The sequence below is a fragment of the Molothrus aeneus genome, chromosome 3 (assembly GCF_037042795.1).
Source record: "Molothrus aeneus isolate 106 chromosome 3, BPBGC_Maene_1.0, whole genome shotgun sequence".
Lineage (NCBI taxonomy): Eukaryota > Metazoa > Chordata > Aves > Passeriformes > Icteridae > Molothrus > Molothrus aeneus.
This window is the reverse complement of record NC_089648.1, coordinates 32,192,721-32,212,942: the sequence shown is the minus strand read 5'-3', so window position 1 is coordinate 32,212,942 and position 20,222 is coordinate 32,192,721. Positions and strand designations below refer to the sequence as shown.

The 20,222-nt window shown below is 39.5% G+C and overlaps 2 protein-coding genes across 3 annotated transcripts in view; one reads left to right on the top strand and one right to left on the bottom strand.

The window, feature by feature from the left end:
• The window catches only part of CNST (consortin, connexin sorting protein), a 46,584-nt gene extending 38,305 nt beyond the window's left edge, over positions 1-8,279 (bottom strand). Inside the window, exons 1-3 of one of the 2 annotated variants that reach the window (XM_066546621.1) lie at positions 8,190-8,279; positions 6,401-6,497; positions 4,112-4,133 (exon numbers count right to left, since the gene is read on the bottom strand). In XM_066546621.1, the coding sequence (XP_066402718.1) occupies positions 4,112-4,133; positions 6,401-6,403 (25 nt within the window). In that variant the 5' untranslated portion in view covers positions 6,404-6,497; positions 8,190-8,279. The remainder of the gene's footprint in view (positions 1-4,111; positions 4,134-6,400; positions 6,498-8,189) is intronic. The other variant, XM_066546622.1, reaches the window with a different exon arrangement.
• Positions 8,280-8,439: 160 nt separating this feature from the next.
• TFB2M (transcription factor B2, mitochondrial) lies at positions 8,440-18,952 on the top strand. The gene is made up of 8 exons (XM_066546620.1): positions 8,440-8,737; positions 9,555-9,643; positions 10,565-10,718; positions 11,132-11,280; positions 12,863-12,952; positions 15,229-15,291; positions 16,521-16,672; positions 17,991-18,952. The coding sequence occupies exons 1-8, from the start codon at positions 8,440-8,442 to the stop codon at positions 18,175-18,177; spliced, it is 1,182 nt and encodes a 393-aa protein (XP_066402717.1). The 3' UTR covers positions 18,178-18,952.
• Positions 18,953-20,222: the final 1,270 nt, after the last annotated feature.

Genomic DNA, 20,222 nt, shown 5'->3' with positions numbered 1-20,222 from the left:
TCTATAACAGTTTGCTTCTTCATGTGGAAGCCAAGATACACCTAAGGAAGCTTGGAATATTATCACCAGAGTGCCCTTGCCTCACCACAGCCAAGGAAAGTACAAGTTGCTGAAGACGTGCTTGACCATCACAGAATCTGCTACAGAAAGAAAGAGACAGCAGACAAAGGTGATAGGCAATTCATGTTGCTGTGATCATCTCACAAAGCCAGACCAATTCCAGCTAACAGAATTGAAACAGTAGTTGGAATGCTGCTGTTTCTAAAGGAAGAGAAATAAAGATATTCATATGTATGCTTTCATTATCCAACCTGACACCTCTGCAGAAAAACACACCCCATGCTGTTGTGCTGTCTTATAGCATGGACTCACTGGAAGTTTATCACTTCAAAAGACAGACTGATGTACAACCCTTTTACTGGGCAGCCTCACCATGAGAGAATCTCATTAATGTCCTCCTGTTCAGTTTGCCCTGCTTGGCTTGGGAAAAAAACATACTAGGGGTAAAAATATCTTTCTACGTGCTTTCTTCTTCTGTGTCAGATACACAGATTAAGAGGTCTATTTTTTCAAATGCATTAAGTCTGTTTTCCTTCAAGAAGCATTCAGATACCAGGGTGGTTTATCTAATTTCATTGAATTTACAAAAATGTCTGAGCACAAACACTTTGGTGGTTTTGTACTTTCTGACACTGAAGTGACATTTCTCAAGTGGTAGTGGCATTTAAAGGCACAACAATCCTCACATCTATAAACAGCAGGAATAGTGAGGTTTAAAGAGGAAGTTTCACATGCTATTTTCGACTTCTAAGCTTCCTAGTCATACTGCTTATTCACAGTTTTAATAAACAATGATAAACATACTGCCAGGCACAATCTACTATTCCACACTTAACATTACTTAAAAAATATGTTTCACTCATGTAGCCAAATGCAAGAGGTTTGTCTGGAAACAAATAGTAGCTTTTACTAGAACATATGACAGTTCTCTCAAAAATTTCACACAAACAGCCTCTTTGTCAGCACTCAAAATACACAATAACGAGTCCCCCAAGTGTCTGAAAAGTTTTGGGTTTCAAGCTTCACTAGAACAAATGAATGTTACAAGAACAAAATGCAACCTCACCATTTGATGTGTTCAATTTTTTTTTCTTGTCTGCAACAAAACACCAGAACATGTCTTGGGTAGAGATATGGTAGAAGAGGCAGTAGACCAAGCTGCTTTAGGAGAATGGAGAACTCTCATCATTGCAGCTCTTTTATAAACAGTCTAGACAAATGTTGTTCAGGAATAACCTATGAGTAACAGGTCTTGCCTTGGGATGCATGAACCTCCTTTTAAGTCTTCTGAAAAGTAGTAATTTGCCTTTTTTGATTTTTAAATTTTCTTTCCAATTGAAGAACTCTACGATTTTTGTTTTTGTTACACTTCAGAACATGTGCACAAGTTTGATTACAAAGCATAACAAAAATGAAAAGCTTCCTACTAGACAAATTTATGCATATTTTCTAGGATAGGTACTTTTTCCTTACAGGCAAAAAAAGAAAAAAAAATCCTTCAGATCCACAGACTATATTTATGAAAATTGACCAGCTCAACTCACTCTTATCCAAATCTTTACTTTCCAAGTACCTAAGAAAGCTGTTGGATCCTACCATCTCATAAGAGATTGCTAAAAAACATATGATATAAAAACTCTCATGATCTCAGTTAACAATTTTCAACATATATGAAAAAGCAGAAATGACAGAAAAGATCCCTTGAAATCCAAAGAAGAATGAGGCAATTATCTAAAAGTTGCCCAACTGAAGAAAGAAGAATGTTCAAGACTTTCTGAGAATTACATTTCATAGTAAGACTGAAATCCATAATTTTTTATATTGATGAGGGACAAGCAAGTTTTATAGCCCTTATCAACACACAGAAAGTTAGTACTAAAAAATATTCAGTAAGGTCCTAAATCATATCAAGGCCAGAAGCAACCACAAGTAGGATAGAAAGCTGTCCATAAGAGTTATGAAACAAGTATTGTCCATAAGTACTACATACTTGCAGTTCCTCTGTTATCAAGCCTGCAGGTCCAACAGAAGGTTAATTAAGAATAGAGCTAATTGTTAGAGCTTTAATAATTGTCATCATTAGAAAATCAGAATACTCAGCAGCTCTTCTAAAATCTTGCATCTATTTGCCTTATATTTCCAAAAGGAAGGATGGTCTAGTTTCTACATTATTCAGTGTCAGATACAAATGAATGAGATCAAATCCCTTCTGTGCTCTGAACCTCTTCCATGAAGTCATCACACTGTTACATCATCTGTATTGCACTTCTTAACCACAAAGTACTGACATACTTCACAGGGATGTAGCAAAGATTAATACAATGAGAGATTATGAAATAAATATTTCATACAAGGACTGTAAGAAGGTACAATACATTTAATCTGGTCTTTTTTCTTCTTTCTTCTTTTGGCCCTTAAATGTGTGAGCAAGAACGTAATCATGTATGAGCTGTAAGAGATCTATGTTAAGCAAATCACAGCCCCCAAAAAATTAATCACTGGTGTAACTGGACTGAAGTTAATGAAGCTGCAACTACTTAACCCCAGTGGTGAATTTAGCCTTGAGTGCTGTTTCAACTCTCCCCTTTTCAACAGGAAGTTATTATGGTAAATTCATTTCAACTCTAATAGTGTAAACAGATATTGGCTATATGAGCTGTCTCTAACAATTTACACATACTTTTGACTAATAGATCTTAGAGAGGTTGTCTGAAGAACACAGTTACCAGTTTCTCCTTACAGAATTTGAATGCTTGCAATACCTGAGCCTGTTAACAGAGATCTAATTTGTTTGAGATCAGCTTTTAAAAAAACTATGATCAAGGTCACTTTAAGTAGTTTCTATTTAAAAAAGATCTTTCCATTACAAAATCCCCACTATCACAAATATTAACAAAAACTCAGTACTGTAAAGTGGTAAAAACTAATTTCACTTAAAACCCAAAGTGAGATTGTTTCAATGATTCCATAACAGAAAAAGTTTAACAGCCCATAGAGAAACTGAATGACTATTACTTCTCCATGTGTTAATGATGTTATATTTCAGTACTAACATAGCAGACTTCAACAGTCTTCCAGGAGAAAAAGAGAAAGTTTATATGCCAACTCTTGCTAAGATCCAATCTTCCTAGGATCAAATGTGTAAGCTCTGCATGGTGTATGTCACCTTATAAAATAAAAACAGGAGTCAGTGAAAATGCCAAAATATTACTGAACAACTGACAAATGTGTAATTTCAGGACAAGATGCACCCCAATTTGTTTATTTTGCCAAACTAGGTCAACTGTAGAACTGTAAAAACAGAATGAACAACACCTGAATTGTGATCCAGGCCCAGATGAAATGTTGGTCTGAAATGATAAGATCATCATGCCCTCACACAGAGGCTAAAAACACAAAAAATTCCAAGTTATAACCATTAAGAAAGAACCTCCAACATGTACATTATGAATTTCCACATTATTTCAGTAACATATTCATCAAGTGGACTTAAAAATCTTCCTAACATGCTCATTTTACCAAGATAAAATAACTACCACAATTAGTTTTAGGTTCTTTCTTTTTCTGAAGTTATTCTGAGTTAATCTGAACTTGCCTTCCAGTGTAACATTAATGTTCCAAACAAAAAACCCAAGAAAATCATTGGCATGGACAGAGAAAAGCAGTGCTAAAGCTCACATTCTAAGGCCACACATTAGCAATTCACTTGGGACAGGTGGAGCAGTGTAATGGAACAGCAGTGGAAAAAACTTTACACTCATGCTAAGCAGCTCTGTTCCTAAAAAGCAAGCACACAACACAGCAAAATTTGTCTACAGGAATCTCTGGCACTAGCAGCATTTCACTTTCCTTATCAGTTAGCCAGACAGTTTCAAAGACATCACAGTTATATTGTAAGTAGATTAATAAGAAAAAAACAAGTAAAAAAAATCTTTGGTGTGACAGGCTCTTGAGCAAGGCAACATTTCAAAAGCCTTCTGGATAAAGACTTATGATGAGATAGACACACAAACACATACTGAGTGAATATAAGTCAGCAGAACATGCTCACCAGAATTCAACGAAGAGAAATTCTGAGAGAAATAAACAGAAAAAGGATCTATTGAGTGTTTTCGTTCTTCCCCACAAAAGTTTAATAGAGCCTTTTTTTTTGCATGCACACAAAAAATATTTGCAGTAAATTTAGTGCTGATGAAAGATGCCAGATTGATAGCCCTAGGGACTGAGATTCTCTGTACACACAGACAAAGTACAGAGTGAGAAATTTGTAACCCTGCCAAAATGCCTTATAATACACAGCTTACGCAACCATCTTCACACTACAAAACCCTTCACCCCTCCACTAAAAATGTCAAACATATTGCTTAGTGTTCATTAGAAGGGAAATAAAACATGGACACTGTTGTTAGCATCAACAGGGACAGAATTCAAGACACCAGATAATTTTAAAAATGTTTACTTTGGTTCTGAATGGTTCTTTTGTCAGCTGTGAACTTTGCTGCAATGTTTGTAAGGCTGCAAAGTCAATCTGCACCTGGTATGAAAAAGCTTTCGTATTAAACAGCACGGTATTACATAAGAAAAATAGCAAAGGAGTGGTTTAACTTTTTTATTCAAATAAGCTTATTCTAGCATACATGACTTCACACCTAGTGCTCAGAAACTATCTCAAAGGAGAACTGACTTGATAGTTTCACTTAACTGGTACCTAGGCAGTCACTCTCCAGTGATCTGCACAATTGATCTAACAGACTTTTAATGGACAGCAACTCCCTATTAATCAGGTTTTCAGCACTAGGCTGGAATCTACATTGTCACATGGAGCAGGCGAGCGTCCAAGGAACCTTGGATTCTAATTTCCCTTGCTACTAATAGCTTGGCCAAACTGCAAAACTCCCCCCACTCCCTAGCCACTGTCCCCCATCCAAATGTCAAGCCATTTTTAATTGTCAACAGAGGACATGTAGGAAAGCAGTAAGTTAAGGTTTATAGACCGTAACAACTCTAAATACAAAACTGCCTGACCTCCTTATAAAGACAGATCTCACTTCAAAGGAAGACGTCCAACACAACCCACAGGCTGCAAACTCACTGGATCTCAAACCAGATTGTGGCATAGGATTAAATGCCACTTCAGTTCTTGGGAGATTTCCTTTGTGCAGATATGGGCTTGGAGCGGGGGACAGCAATGGCAAGAAAATATGACATAAGAATGAGGCTACTCTCTGGTAGATTTTAAAAAAGTAATTCTTCCTAGAGACTCTTTTCCTGAGTGTGCAGAGCTTAGAGCACTTTTGAAAAAATCTCTTACCACTCCTTCTACTATTTTCCTTGGTCACCAACCAAGCATTACAACAAAATTATTCAAGTATGCTTAACAAAATAAATGAATTCTGCAGCATCCTGCATCTCAGCAAAGCAGAGACATTTTTGTCAACTCAAGCATGTAGCAGATTATTTTATTTTCACATTACTGAAGCAAATAGGCTTAAGTGATTCTTTCAGCTCTGTTTTAAGAGCTTCTTCGATTTCTGTTGAAAGCTTTTTCTAAAAGTCACATTAGAGGTGGTATTTGGTAACATGTAAACCTTTCAAACTTAATCTGTATTCTGAGTCCTTAGAGGAGACTAAGTATCCAATAGGAGGACAAGGAAAAAATACCATCATACAAATTTCCATTGACATACTCATCAGGATATTTTTGTGGAAGACAGAAATTCTGCCAAATTTGTACTTAAAATGAAGCATGGGCATAAGAGTTTGAAAAATTGAGATCAAGATCCAGGTACGTCTGCAATTTTCACCCTTACTTAGAAACGATTGCCAATATTTACTATGGCTAAGTGGTTACAACATGGCAAAATAATACTAAAAGACTAATGCTATAATATTAACTTGAAAAATAAGCTTTAAATTGAGCCAAATAAAGGTAAATGCAAAAGGTATTTAGAACCATTGAAAAAAAAATCAAATCTCTTTACTATCCTTTTGACCCATATAACTAATGAGCTCTTTTGGTTCAAGCATAGACTGGAATCCAATAGAACAGGTAACCCTCTTGATTCCCTCTGATTTATTTCAGGAAACAATAATTAGAAGGAAACAATTCCAGAGCACTCAACAATGCACATAAATTACAAAGGCATAAGGCTGTATGAGGTAAGACTGTAAATTCAAATATTTGCATGTGGTGATAGCTGGATTAAACTAGAAAACATGTATCTCAATCAACCATAATGTAAAAATAACTGTTCAAGTCTCCCTGTGATACACTTCAATATATTAAACCATTTTCTACATTATAATTTCTAAATAAATTTTTAAAAAGTTAAAAACTTACCATTTTCCTATGGTTTCATCAGTTTGTCAAAGATAATGACCAGGTCATAAAGAGGTAGTCCTTTACGCATGAAAGATTCAGCATATATCTAGCAGTTCTAGCAGGGAGGAAAAAAATCAAACCATGAGTTTAGCCCACAGAGACATGTGGTTCATCCAGGCAAGTAGTAAGCTAAAATAAATAAAGTCGTGAAGAAAAGTGTATAATTTGTAGTGTATGAAGACTTGTCAGGGCATTTTGTCATTTGGCTTTTATTAGTAAACACTCCTTTGAATAATCTCAGTTGCTCTGAACAGCCCATTCAAAGATGACCCTAGCATTCCTGAGTCCTCCAACTGACAACAAAAACTTCCAAAATTCATTAATTGAGCTTAAAATTATAGCTAACTTTTCTGTGGCCATAGCTGTCAATAAATTTTGACAAGGAATGCTGAATTAGGACATTACTAGAGACTTGCTCTAAGAAAACCAAGTTCTGATTGATGTTCTAAAAGTCCTACAAATTACTGAATTATCAGACTAATTAGTAAGAGAGGGAAAAAGCTATTAAAACATAAAGTCCAGTTTAAAAATGGATTGAGGTCTATCCCATCATCCAGCAGAACAATCTGTCCATTTCCCTTAAGGCACAGGGAAAACTATTACAGCACTCAGTATAAAAAAGCTGAGTATTTAAAAATAAATTGCAGAGTTGAAGGACTGCTGCATTTGCTAAGGCATTTTTCTAAATTCAGCCCAGACGCTTTTCATGCCACATGTAGGTCCCCCCAAAACACAACAACAAAGGCACAATTTTCTATCCCAATTTCTGTTTTTGAGTGATATTCCAAACAAAACAACTTTGTTTAGTAAGTAGGGAAGTGTCAATTTCTCAATTCACAAGCAGAGAAACAAGATACATGAAATTAATTTCCAATTTGCAGGAAATCATACAGAAAGTCTACTTCTAAACCATTAATTTGAAGACCAGGTGTACGCTGTGATTGCCAGATCTCTCTTGCCTTCTGCACAAACGAGGCAGGGAGCAGGGAAACACGTTTGGAAGGATTCTCTCTCCCTTCCCCCATCACACTGCGGCCACTCTCCTGCCACTGACAGGTTTTGGCACAGCATCCCTGAAGGATGAACTCCAGTTTGGCAAAACTTGACAACGTCTTGAAGATGATCCTGAAGTTATTTCTCGTTCAGGCATTGGGGACGTTGCCGAAAGGACAACGTCACTGCTATCGAAAATGACAGGTTTCGCCTAAACCGTAATTGCAACAAGGTATGGAGCAGAGAGAAGCCGGCAAGGAGCGATGCCGGAGATCGGCCGGAGCAGAATCCTGCACCTGCTGAGAGCGCCAGGGTGACACAAACAACCGAGTCCTGAAGTGACTATTTAGCTGCAGACGCGGAGATCAAAGACTCCTGTGAAACACCCAGGCAAACCTCAAACTAAATACGTAGCTCCTGGGACTCCACCGACACACGGAGCACACACATCGCTCCACGGGCGCCCGGCACAGCGCTGCCCGCCGGCCCGAGCCCCCTCCCGAGCCCAGCCCTGCCCGAGCTCGGCTCCGGGGGCACCGCGCCGGGGCCGGGAGCCGCGGCACCGCCGCCTGCCCACCCCGGCCCAGCCCGCCCGGCACCGGCTCCTTCCCGCCGCCCGCCCGGCGGCCCTAGCCCGCCCTGGAGCGCCCGGTGGCGGCCGACACAAGCAGAAGGCGGCGGCGGTGCGCGGCACCGGGGAAGCATCGCATCTTCCCTTCCTCCTCCCCTTGCGGATAAGCCGCTGTCAGCTCACCTCAGCTCCGCGGCGGCTCGGGCGGCCGGGACCCGCCAGCCGGCATGGCGTGGAGGCGCGGGGGCTGGTGCTGCCGCAGGCTGCCGGCAGTACGGGGCGGGCACCATAGAGAGGGCGGGCGGCGGGCGGAGAGCCCTCCGCCGGCGGAGCGGAAGCGCGCTGGAGAGGCCGGGCAGAGAAGGAAGTGACGCCCCGGTTGCCGCGGCGATCACGCACCCGGAGCGGGGAGCGCGGCGCGGGCGGCGCGGCGATGCTGGCGGGCCGGGCCCCGCCGGGCGCCGCGCGCTGCGGCCGCCTCCTGGCCGCGGGGCTGCTGCGGCCGCTGCTCTGCGGGCTGCCGCCGTGCTGGGTGACGGCGGGGCGGCAGTACCCGTCCCTGCGGGTAGCGGAGCCGGCGAAGGAGAAGCGGCTGATGCGTAAGGAGCAGGGGAGCAGCCTCGTGGTCCGCCGCTTCATCGACTGCCCGCAGCTGGCGCGCACCGTGCGGCGCTGCCTGCAGGGCGGAGCCGGCTCCGGCCCCCAGCCCCTGCTGCTCGAGTTCGCGCCCGGTGAGCTGCCCCAGGCTCCGGCGCGCCCCAGTGACCTTGGGGGGGTCAGTGCGGGCTGCCGCCCTCGCCACCGGCCCTGCCGGCAGCCCGGCCCCGCTGCGGGAAGGGGCTGGGGCCGTGCCTCTCCCGGCATCTCGGGCGGGGGTGGCAGCTGCGCTGCGGTCCGGGACATGTCCCGGCCGGGGGATGTCCTGGACCCGCGCCCCGGCACCTTCCCGGGACATGTGGGTGCGGGCCCCGGGGTGTGCCTGGGGGTGCATTTATGCAGAGCATGGGGAATGAGTGAGGGTGCAGTCTGGAGGCCTGAGTAGGTCGTGTTAAAACTTTGCTGTAGAGCGACCAGAGATGGCATTTTCTGTCAGGTAATACTGTGGTCTTGTAGGCGAACCTTATGAGTAAAAGCACACCCAGGATTATGGGCTATGGCAGATCCTCTGCAGTTACCTAATGGTTTGGGGTTTCTTTGTTTACATTTCTGCAGAATGTGTTTTAAAGATAATATGGGTAAGGTTTCACAGTATATTTCAGTTGGCAGGAGAAAAAGTAATAGAAATATTCAAAACGTTATCTCCAGTCCTGCTCAGTATCTAATTGTAATGCTGTGCTCAGTGTAATTCAGTGAGAAATCTCGGGCAGGCTGCCTGTAAATCATTTCTCTAACTCTTGTTTTGAAGTGTGTTTAACAAACACAAGCTATCTCCTGTTGAAGGTGATATGTCCCAAGTGTTGTATTGGAAAAATCACTAAAGGTAATCACTTAGAAACAAAAATGCGATCCTAATTTTTTTTTTTAATTTTTTTTTTTTTTCCTACTCAGGTCCTGGGATTTTGACTCAATCTCTGCTTGATGCAGGTTTTAGAGTGGTAGCTCTGGAAAGTAACTCAGATTTTCTTATAGACTTACAGGTATACTTTTGATTCAGTGCATGTTTCTAAAACAAAATTAAAGGCAAAATGAGAGCTTAAATTGTTGTGTAATTGTTGGATCAAAAAGGAATTAGACAGTGGTTGTTACTTGCAACATCTGACAGAATGCCTAATAACAGTATATAGTTTGGCATTGTACATCACAAATGCAGAATGTTTTTAAATTAATTTGGCATTTTGTGTATGTAGGAATTCAAGTTCATACATAGTCTTTCTATGCATAAGTGAAATTTCATGCATAAATTTGAAACTGATCAGAGTCATTGTAGAAGTTTATGTTTAAGCAAGGCTTCTGTAAGAAGCTGTAAAAAATCTGTAAAAATATTCTTAAGTTATTCTGATTATCTCACAGTTTTATTTAATCTGTTTTCCTACAATTGACACATGTGTTGTCCTCTGCTGCTCACCTGGGCTTTGCATGGATTCAAAGGGGTCAGAGGGGGTCAGACACAGAGCTGCAGAAGTTGCCCTAGAAGGTTTGCATTACTGGTTTGGAACCAATGACTCTCACCTGACTTAAAATGTGTACAAAAGGTATCCTCTCCACAGATATGAAGAATTTTAGTTTCAGATTGTTAAAAGGAGCAGTTTCCTTATCATATGGTTTTTTAAAAACATTGGAAAACATCTTACAAATTTAAGAATGTGGTTTAAAGCTCAAGTTGAACAGCACAAAAAATATTAAAATGCCTTTCCCACTGAAGGGGGCAATTATTTTTATCAGCTGAAAGAAAGAAGCTGTTCTTTTTATCATCTGTAAGAAGCAGCTCTGAGGTTTGAGTCTTGTTGACTGGGTAATAATTTTAGGTAGTGCTTGAATGCATTTTTTGTTTGGGTTGGGTGTTTTGCAAAACTAGTTACCACATCCAGATTTCTTCAACTAAAGTTATTTTTATTCAGTCCCTAGAGAGTAGCCTGGATGGGCAGTTAAAGGTGATTCATGGTGACTTCTTCAGAATGGATCCTATGGCGAAGGGAGCTTTGAAACCACCTGCTGTGTCTTCTGAAAAACTTTTTGAAACCCTGGGTGTAGCAGCAGTTCCTTGGAGGGCAGGTATTGTTTACAATCCCACATGTTACAAACACACATGTTTGAAGGGTGCATAGGCAGTTTGGCAAAAACTTGGGGATTTCCTTGAGATATATGTTCTCTTAAATACACATGCGGGATTATTAGATGCTGTTTTCTACATTTCAGCTTTGCTTAAGAATCATGATAGCTTCAGAACCACCCCTCCCACCCCATGGCAATATCAGATAATTCGGTATTTTCTTGTCATTTAAAGTTTTTGTCTAATGCAAACTGGGCTTAGCTTTGACTAAGGCTTGAATTGTATTCATTCTCGAACAACATGAACTTACAGACGTTCTTCTCTTAGTTTTTTGTAGTTTAGACATTAGAATTAATGAGATTGTCTAATACATACTGCACAATTTTAAAGATACTTTTGCTATTGTGGGAAACAGATGTTCCTTTGAAAGTTTTTGGAATCGTACCACAACAGTTGGAAAGAAACAGACTTTGGAGACTTCTTTTCGCCATGTATGAATGCAGTTCCATATACAGATACGGAAGAGTGGAACTCAACCTCTTTATAAGTGAAAAAGAGTATACGGTATGTGCAAGGCATTTTACAGGTAATGAAGGTGTAGTGCTTCATAGACCACAAACCCATTTATATTGAGTACTTAGTGGTTTTGCTAGTGAATTTTTTTCCTACCAGAATTTTTAAGTATTATCAGTTTCCTACTTGTTTGCTTTATGCTGTGATAGCACTATTAAGAAACATTCTGTTGTCATTTAACCACAGATCTTAAAACTGTGAAGACTGGTCCTTGAGAAGTATATGCAGCAGCAGACTAGCTGCTTTCCATTGTAAATTGTGAGGTGATTAAGTTCTGTGCCATGCTTTTGCAAAAAGTTTGTTTACTAGTTGCAGGTAGTAATTAACAGAGACTGAATTCAAAACACAAAAACACAAGTGAAGTCACTAAATACCAATGCAGTGAGATGCACTTGTCCTCTTGAGTTGTTATGTATGCAGTACTGAAAATAATAGAGTCAATATATATTTCAATATTTTATTAATGCTCTGTAAACTAAGGTGCAGAGCCTTTTCTGGATTACAAATTCCTAATTTATGCTGTTCCAAGGCTCTAGAACTTTACTTATACTTCAAGGACGGCTTCTTTTTCTCTCCCCCCGCCACCATGAAACTGGGAGGTTTGTACAGAGTCATAAACCTTTAATTACTTGAAATAGACAAGGACTTCCAGGTCCTTGTCCTTCCACAACCAGTATTGTATCTAACACCCCACTGAAAAAAAATAAATGTCTTAAGTATATTCTTTTGTGAAATGACACCACTGAAATACCCACTTGTATGGTATTTTTTAATGGTCAGATGTTTTACTAAATATAGGGCAGCCTATTCATTTAAGGTAATCCCTGTTGCTTTTTTTTTTTTTAATTAACTTTTCTGTTTATAATGTGAACTCTGTTACATAAGAGGTGTGTAGTAAAAGCTATTGGAGCCTTCTTTAACTAGACATTGTTTACTCCTTTTTGTTGGTTGTTCTTGTTTTTATCATATGACAAGGCTGTGTTAATCTATTACACAAAGTTAAATCTCCTTGCTACAATTTATTTCTTTCCTCGCCCTTTTTGAGAATAATCACAAGCTTTTCTTTTTTCCTTGCCCTAAGAGTTGTTTGATTTGTAACATTGATCAGGATGATGACTCTGCAAGTTGCTTAATGTTCAGTGCAGTCACCTGATGCTTCACTTAACTCTGCTTTGTGTGTCTTCTTGGGAATTTTATCTTATCAGTGCAAACTGATAACTCTGCCAAAGTTGTGGTTGTTATATGAAATCTGATCCTTCTTTCTCTTCTGTGTGAAACTTCTCTGCCTTAAAAGGAACCAGAAAATATATGCTGGGGATTCATACATAGTTCGGTTATCCAAATATGTGCCATGAAGAAATATTTCAAATATTACATGTTCTAGCTCTGTCTTCTCACAAGATAAATTAAAATAGCACAAAGCACATATTAGAGGCCTAATGTAACTTTACCTTGGAATTTTAGACTTAACTGAATTTCTTGCTGTTTTTTATATATATATGTGGATTTTGCTTAGATAATACACAGTCTTGCTTCTTGCAACAAAAATGCTTGCTCTTTGCCATTTTTTTAGGTATTAACAGCAAAGCCGGGGAAGTCAAAGATTTATCAAGCACTTACTGTACTTGCACAACTAGGGTATGAAATTGAACTACTGCATAAGGTAAGAGTTTTGTACCAGCTGATATGGCCTAAAGCTGTGTATGGACATGCAAAAGGGTTTATAATGGTTTACCATTGCAAACTAACTGGAACCTAATTTGATGTTTAAATCAGTTGGAGAACTGTTGAAAACTTTTGTAAAAAGCTAAACCATATTTTCATATTTTGTGTAAAACTCTTTCAAATAAGCAACATTGTCAGTCACTATGATGTCAGTGTTTTCACTGCAAGCCATTGTATTCAAAAACATTTATTCTCAGATTCTAGTAGATAAAAAAAAGATATTTACACACCAGATAAACCTTTTCCATTTTGCTAATGGTTGTGTGAAACTAGAATTCTGTTTTTCCAATTTGTCATAGTCTGCTCTTTGTTATGTCCTCCAAATTTTGCCATCATGCATGCTTTTGACTTCCTAAGCTGTGTTCAGTAGAAATTTGTTTGAGTCTTGGTGCTTTAATGTTCCAAGCAAATCTGCTTCTCCTACTAGTCAGTACCTCCTTACCTTGTGAAACATGCTGTGGTTTAGTTTTAAAATTTTTTTTTTAATGTTGTCTCCCCAGTTCCCCGTGCGCACGTGGCCATCAACTTTCAGTTAGTTAATGCTTTTCAGATTTATCTTTGTGCTCCATTTTTCTAGGAACCTACTGTCCTAGTTTAAATGTTTTCCTAATCTAAAATAAGGTTTCACTATCCATTGTCTTCCAAATACCTTATACTACAAGGTATACATTAAGGTAAATATTAGGAAGTTGAAGAATAGTACTTTTTGAGGGAGGTCACCTGACTAACAGGGACAAAGTGGAAATGGAGGCATTTGACGTCTCTTTTTTGTCAGTCTTTAATAATACTGACAAGCCTTGGGCAGCCTGGCCCCCTGAGCAAAAGGACCATGAGTGTGGGAACTGTGACTTTCCATTTATGGAGGCTGAAGGGACCAACAGTATCAGCTGAATGTTCTCAGGTCCTTGGGACCTGATGGAATTCACCCCAGAGTACTGAGGAGCCAGTGAAGCTGTGGCAGGACCTCTCTTGATCAGGTACCAAAGGTCTTGGGGGTCTGGGGAGGCCCCTGCTGACTGAAGCAGGCCAGTGTTATTCCACATCCTCCTACAAGGAACAATGTGAGGGAAGACTCAGTGAACTACAGACTGGTTTGTCAAACCTCAGCACCTGCCACCATTAGCGAGTACCAGAGCCTGCTGGGTACTACTGAAAGGCATTTGAAGAATAATGCACTCATCAGGCACAGCTAACATGGGTTCACAAGGGAAAGTCCTGTTTAACCCATTTGACACCCTCCTGTGATAAGGTCACCTGCCCAGTGGATGAACGGAAAATGGTGGGTGCAATTTTTTCTGGATTCTAGGGAGGCTTTTGATACTGCCCCTCACAGCATCTTTCTGGAAAAGCTGTCCAGCTGTGGGATGAGCAGGTGCTGAGTGGAGAACTGGCTGAAGGGCAGAGCTCAGAGGGCTGATTTGGGCTACACCTGGCTGGCCACTGGTCACCTGGGGCTGCTGCTGGCAGCAGCTCAGTCTGAGTCAGCAGGGTGTGCCATGGCAGCCAGGAGGGCAAACTGCACCCTGGGGTGCCTCAAACAGCATCATCAGCTGGTCAAGAAAGCTGATTGTCCACTGAATTCAGCGTTGGTGCAGCCTCACCTTAAAGACTTGGGCAGTTCTGGCCCCCACAATTTAAAAAGGATATGAAGGTCCTTGAGTGCATCCAGAGGACAGCAACAAAACCAGTTCAAGGACTAGAAGGAATGTCCCATGAGGAGCAACTGAGGGCTTTGGGCTTGTCTTGTTTGGAGCAAAGGAGGCTGAGGGGTGACCTCAGTGCTCTCCACAGCTTCCTGAGGAGGGGAAGGGGAGAGGGAGGTGCTGAGCTCTTCTCCCTGCTATCCAACCATTTCCATATATCCTGTGGATATATGGATATATATATCCATATATCCACAGGATATATGGAAATGGTTCAAAGCTGTGTCAGGGGAGGTTTAGACTTGGCAGTAGCAAGTGCTTCTTTAGGGAGAGGGTGGTCAAACACTGTAACAGGCTTCCCAGAGAGATGGTCAATGCCCCAAGCCTGTCAGCATTTAAGAAAACATTTGGACAATGCCCTTTATAACATGCTTTAGCTTGGCCAGCCTTGAATTGCTCAGGCTATTGGACTAGATGATCACTATAGGTACTTTCCAACTGAAATAGTCTATTCTATTCTAACAAAACACTTTAATTCCATAATACATAATGCATTTGCTTCCTCCCATAGGAACCTTGGTCTTCATTTGCAACCAATTTGAAAAATGGGGGACTGGCGATACCAAAAGCTGGGGTAAGATTGTTGTATATACTTTTCTTCAGAAGATACAGCTAAACTACTTTTAATGAAAGGTTAGAGTAACTTTATAGCAGCATTTACAGATGTGTTTTTTAAGAACTGTTCTAATTAAAATTTAGGGCAGCATAGAGATTCATCAAAAGTGGAGTGAAGAATTGGAAACTGAAATAAACTAGTATCTTTATTGTCTGAGATGGAAAAAATATAGTGAGTAAACAGCATAAAGGAATATGAATAGGTAAAGTATTTTTCAGAGAAAGTTACTGATGGTCACATCTACCTGCTTAAACAAAACAAGTGTTACCACAGTTAATAACACAATCAGTATGCTGCTGGTTTTGGTTAAAATAGTTATTCACATGTCTATTGTAGATTTAATGTGCAAGTTAATTGTAGAAAAACATGAGTCTTTGAACTAAAATCTGAGAAGTGCAGAAATACCTTGTGTAAAGTTATTTACTTCCCTCCTTTGGAAAAGTAATGATGTTCCTTTGTATAATAAAAGAATATTCCTATTTAATTCTGATAATATAAAAGCACATTTACTTAATATTTTTGAGTGTCTAGCTCCCCAGAAAACTGCTGTGGTGCTGTATTGAGTGTAGTTTGCAATTCTTCTGTAATATGTAAGTGACTGGGTATGCCTTACATGCTTTGTGTTGCTGGAAAGCCATGTGGAGAGGCCCATCAGGTGGGCTATACAAGATGTACCAGGACAACTTCAGAAGTACATATGTCAGATCTAATATATCCATTGCTGCCAATACAGAAGTACATTTATTTCCCTTGAAGACTCACTTTGTCCCAGTTTTGTGACTTCTTCATGTTGCAATGTTACACAATGAGTGTTACACTCCGGTAATTCCGTCTTTATATATAAAAGGCAGGTCTGATACCTTGCATAGTATGGGAATACAATGCAAGATATTGTATGGAAATACAATAGTTTGCAAAATCACATCAAGCCTGTATTGTTCATTTCAACTAAGGAAGTCCAGTTTAAAAATATGGAAATAAACCCCAAGTGATAGTATGTTTCTTTTGTTTTCTATTTCCTTTTCTGTTTGAGGCACAGGGAGGTGAAGCCTCATCTGCCGACGAAATCATCTTGTTAAAACTTTGAATAAGAAATGTTACCGGTGGCAAAGATTAAGCTCTTGGCTTAAGATAGATACTGTCTTAAAAAGTGATTTCTTCAGTGACTTGCTCTGTTTTTCTTGCAGCGGCTGCCAAATGACCATTTCTGTTTGGTACGACTGACTCCTCAGCAAAATCTATTTACGGGAGGCTTGAAGCCCTCAAATGCATCTACCTTTATTTTCATGGTGAAACAGTCCTTTGCTAAACCTAAGTCTAAACTTACTGATAGATTAAAGTAAGTAAGAAAGAATTACAATTTTTATACTTCAGAGAAATACATGAAAATATTAAAATAATGTTCGCAAAGCAGTATTTATTTGCAGATGAAGTACTACCTTATAAAAAAACCTCATTAATTAATTTTTAATTAATTATCAATATGTAGAATAGGAGATTTTATTATGCAACCTGCTATACAGTATTTTGGGGACTGTTCCTGTCAGGAAGGTTGGAAAGCATTTAGAATATATATGTGCAGTAATTCCTGTATCTCCAATGGAGCTTAGGTCATGTATCTGTAAGAAATTTTCACTTACTTTACAGATACAATAATAAAGCCACCAAGAGTTTTGCAGGTACAGAAATCAAATGCTAAAAGAGATTCAGCTTACAACAGACATCAAAGTCACACTAATGAAAACAGCTGAAGGTTATAGAAGGTGTAATGGGGATGTCCTCAAATGGCTGTTACCTAATTAAAAAATTAGGTTTTAGACTTTACCGATTATGCAAGCTATTCATGTTTCTTTATGATCAGTAGATTTCTGTTTCCCAGAAATGGAAGGTGTTCACAGTCTGGAAAGCATTGACTCCTTGCTGATGAAAATAATGAATATACTTCTCATTTGATGATAGTAGGTTATGAAAGTTAATTTCCAGAAAGGGAGAAAAAATAAGCTACTAAATTCCAGTAACTGTCTTAGAAAGACAAGTGGAAAGAGCCTTAATGGATTTCTTTCTTAAAGCTCAGTGGTATACCTCATCTCCACTTGATCCTTCAGCCAGGAAGTTGAAGGCTTCTAATACGCATGTTCTGTGTATTTGTACACTTTTTTTCCTGTCTGGGAAATAGTTAATGTATGTGCACATTTATAAAAGTATAGCTTTCATAGCAAAGATGTAGATAGGGGGGAGGGTGGATACATCTGTTTAGGTGTAGAAGAAAATACCTGGGAGGTGTAAGTCACTAGTTCATGCTATACTGAGTCATCCTTGGCATTAATTTCTCCAGCACTGAAGCACCCTTTTTAGGCTGTAATGCGTGTTACTGACTTATGAATTTAGGGTGGATGAAGGAGAGCAAGTACCTGTCCTGTAATGAGGAGGTTTGTGTGGTTTGGTATTGTTTGTGTGTGCTGGGGGCTTTATTTGCTATTGATGTGTTTTAATAGCAGAGGTTTCTTCCTGTTTGCAGTATGGATTGAAAGTGTGTGGAAGAAGAGGTTAGCTTCCTCTAGAGGCTATGAAAGAGTGGACCTTCAGATAATGTTTCTTGCTTTTTAATTTTTCACAGAAAGAAATGCTCCATTATGATTTTGTTTTGTTTGTTTCAGTTCCTGGAGCTTGGACAATAGTGACACATTACTGAAAGCACTAGAAATTCCCAAAAATGCTTCAATGTGTAACTTGTATCCAGAAGACTATAAGCGTCTTTTCGAGGCTTTGCAAAACTCCGATTTGTTTGCTGAGACCTTCTTCCATGATGAAGTCTTGGCAAGTACAAGGACCATGAACTTATAAATCTAAAGCTTTTGGAAGATCACTTTTGCTTCTGGAAGATTACTTTGATAAAAAATGATTTAAATAAAATCGGAGATACTGTTAGCTAGATGACTTCCTGTCCAAACAGGAAAAATTTAGCAATTAACAAGAGCCCTTCTACTTAGGATGAAAGTAATGAATTCACAGTTATCATTCACAATCCTATCTGGAATGGACAAGCTTTGCACACAATCCTATCTGCAATGGACAAGCTTTGCAACTTTTGCAGGAGCTTATTAGCTCGTGCTACTTTTGGATGTACCACTTAAATGCAACGTTTTGTTACACTGTTGCTGTGTATTTACAACATTTGAAAAAAATTACCAGACCAAATTATTAGTTGTTTGGTTTTTATTTTAGTGCTTAATGATTTGGATGCCCTTTTGACAGATTCACAGAACACAAAGGTCTTAACAACCACTGAGCCTGCAACATTGTCTGCTTTTCTGAATTTGCAGCCTAAAGTCAATAAATGCTAATAAATGAATAGTGGTATGTTAATAGAAGACAATGTAATGACAGGGTGATAAAATATTATCTGAGAGTTGCTCAAAATAAAGATTGTGATATCCCTGAGGAAAAGTTGTAAAAGTTATTTCTTTTGAAAATACCAGGGGCAACACATACCAGTTTGTAATACAATACACAAACACCTACATGTGTATAGGGATTATTTTACGTCTGAAAGTCATCAGAATATTCAGTGCTGTATAAATTATTTTTAAAAAAATAAAATCCTCTTATTTGAAACCTTTGCCAATATTTTTAATGTGTAAATACATGTACCAAAAAACTACTCAAAACCATATGCTATTAAAATTCTGGTTTTAGCTATAGTACTCTGTGAGGCAACCTGTTCCCAATTTCTCTGTCTTGCCATGTAACTGTTCTGTTGTTGTTCAACAATGCTGAGAGGTTGTACTGGTTCTGTACTGGTTGTATATTGTACCCTCTAGAAAGAGCTGTGGTAAAAAATACACTTCTTTAGCAAAGCACTACTTTATAAAATGCCATCTTGGTGAAGGCTGAGCTATTTTCAGGCTGTGGATAACAGCAGTGCCCCAAACAATGCAAACAGAATTGTATTTATTAAGGTTAGAGTGAGGTATAGATGTGATAAGCATTCATCTCTGTCTTCCTCCTGCAGTTCTGGCTGCAGATGACAAAGTGACTTTGAGCAGCCTCAGTACACTCTGCTAGCTAGGCTGCAGCTTCCTCTTGAAGCTGCTGCTGAGCTTTTGTAGTATTACAATTAAACTCCTGGAAAGGCTGAGGCTTAATTTGCAGTCTGCCTCAGAGCCTTGCTGGTGTTCTGGTGCAGGTTGTCAAGATTTGAGGCTTCCTTTCTGCTTACATCTCTGACTATTTCAGAAATAGTCATTGTTAATTGTCAGTGAATGGCAACCTTGCATTAACAGAAGCAATTCCACCTTTTCCAGTCTCATCAGATGGTAACTCTCTTATCTACTGGTCTACAAGATTGCTGTGTCTCTTGGGCTGATTCCCCCTCCTCACCTTGAATCAAAACACCTTGCTCTTGTTGCAGCAAGATGTCTTACACCTCCAACGTACCAGGAGAAGTGTTCTTTACATGAAATGTAAGACCACCACTGTCTCAATAAATTTCTTCAACTGTGTGCTGATAACATTTCAAACACGAACTGAGAAAAAGAAATTTGTTTTATTTTGATACTGTTGCAAAGCAGCACTTAATCATCCAATGCAGACTAGCAGCAGGAGTCTGTAAGTGGAAGGAATATTGCATAACTGGGGACTTGAAATGAGATTTACTGCTCAACAGAAATGCACCATTAAGGCTAAGTGTAAGGAATGTTTAGCCCTGATCACAAACGTGAAATGAAAAGAGAAATGCCTGCCATTATAAAAGTGATTTTAGTATTCATGGAAAAGATTGAAAATGTGAAAATGGCTATTGTATATGAATAAATACACAGGGAGTGAAAATTAGGTAGGTCTGTATATTTGATTATTTATGCTATCCACTCAGTAATTCCTACAGTTGC

What these genes read in the sequence shown, in the direction of transcription:
- TFB2M (XM_066546620.1), top strand. Translation starts at nt 8,440, where the DNA reads ATGCTGGCGGGCCGGGCCCCGCCGGGCGCCGCGCGCTGCGGCCGCCTC. An exon ending in GCTGCTCGAGTTCGCGCCCG is followed by an intron (nt 8,738 to 9,554) that starts GTGAGCTGCCCC and finishes TTTCCTACTCAG; the next exon opens with GTCCTGGGATTTTGACTCAA. An exon ending in ATTTTCTTATAGACTTACAG is followed by an intron (nt 9,644 to 10,564) that starts GTATACTTTTGA and finishes ATTTTTATTCAG; the next exon opens with TCCCTAGAGAGTAGCCTGGA.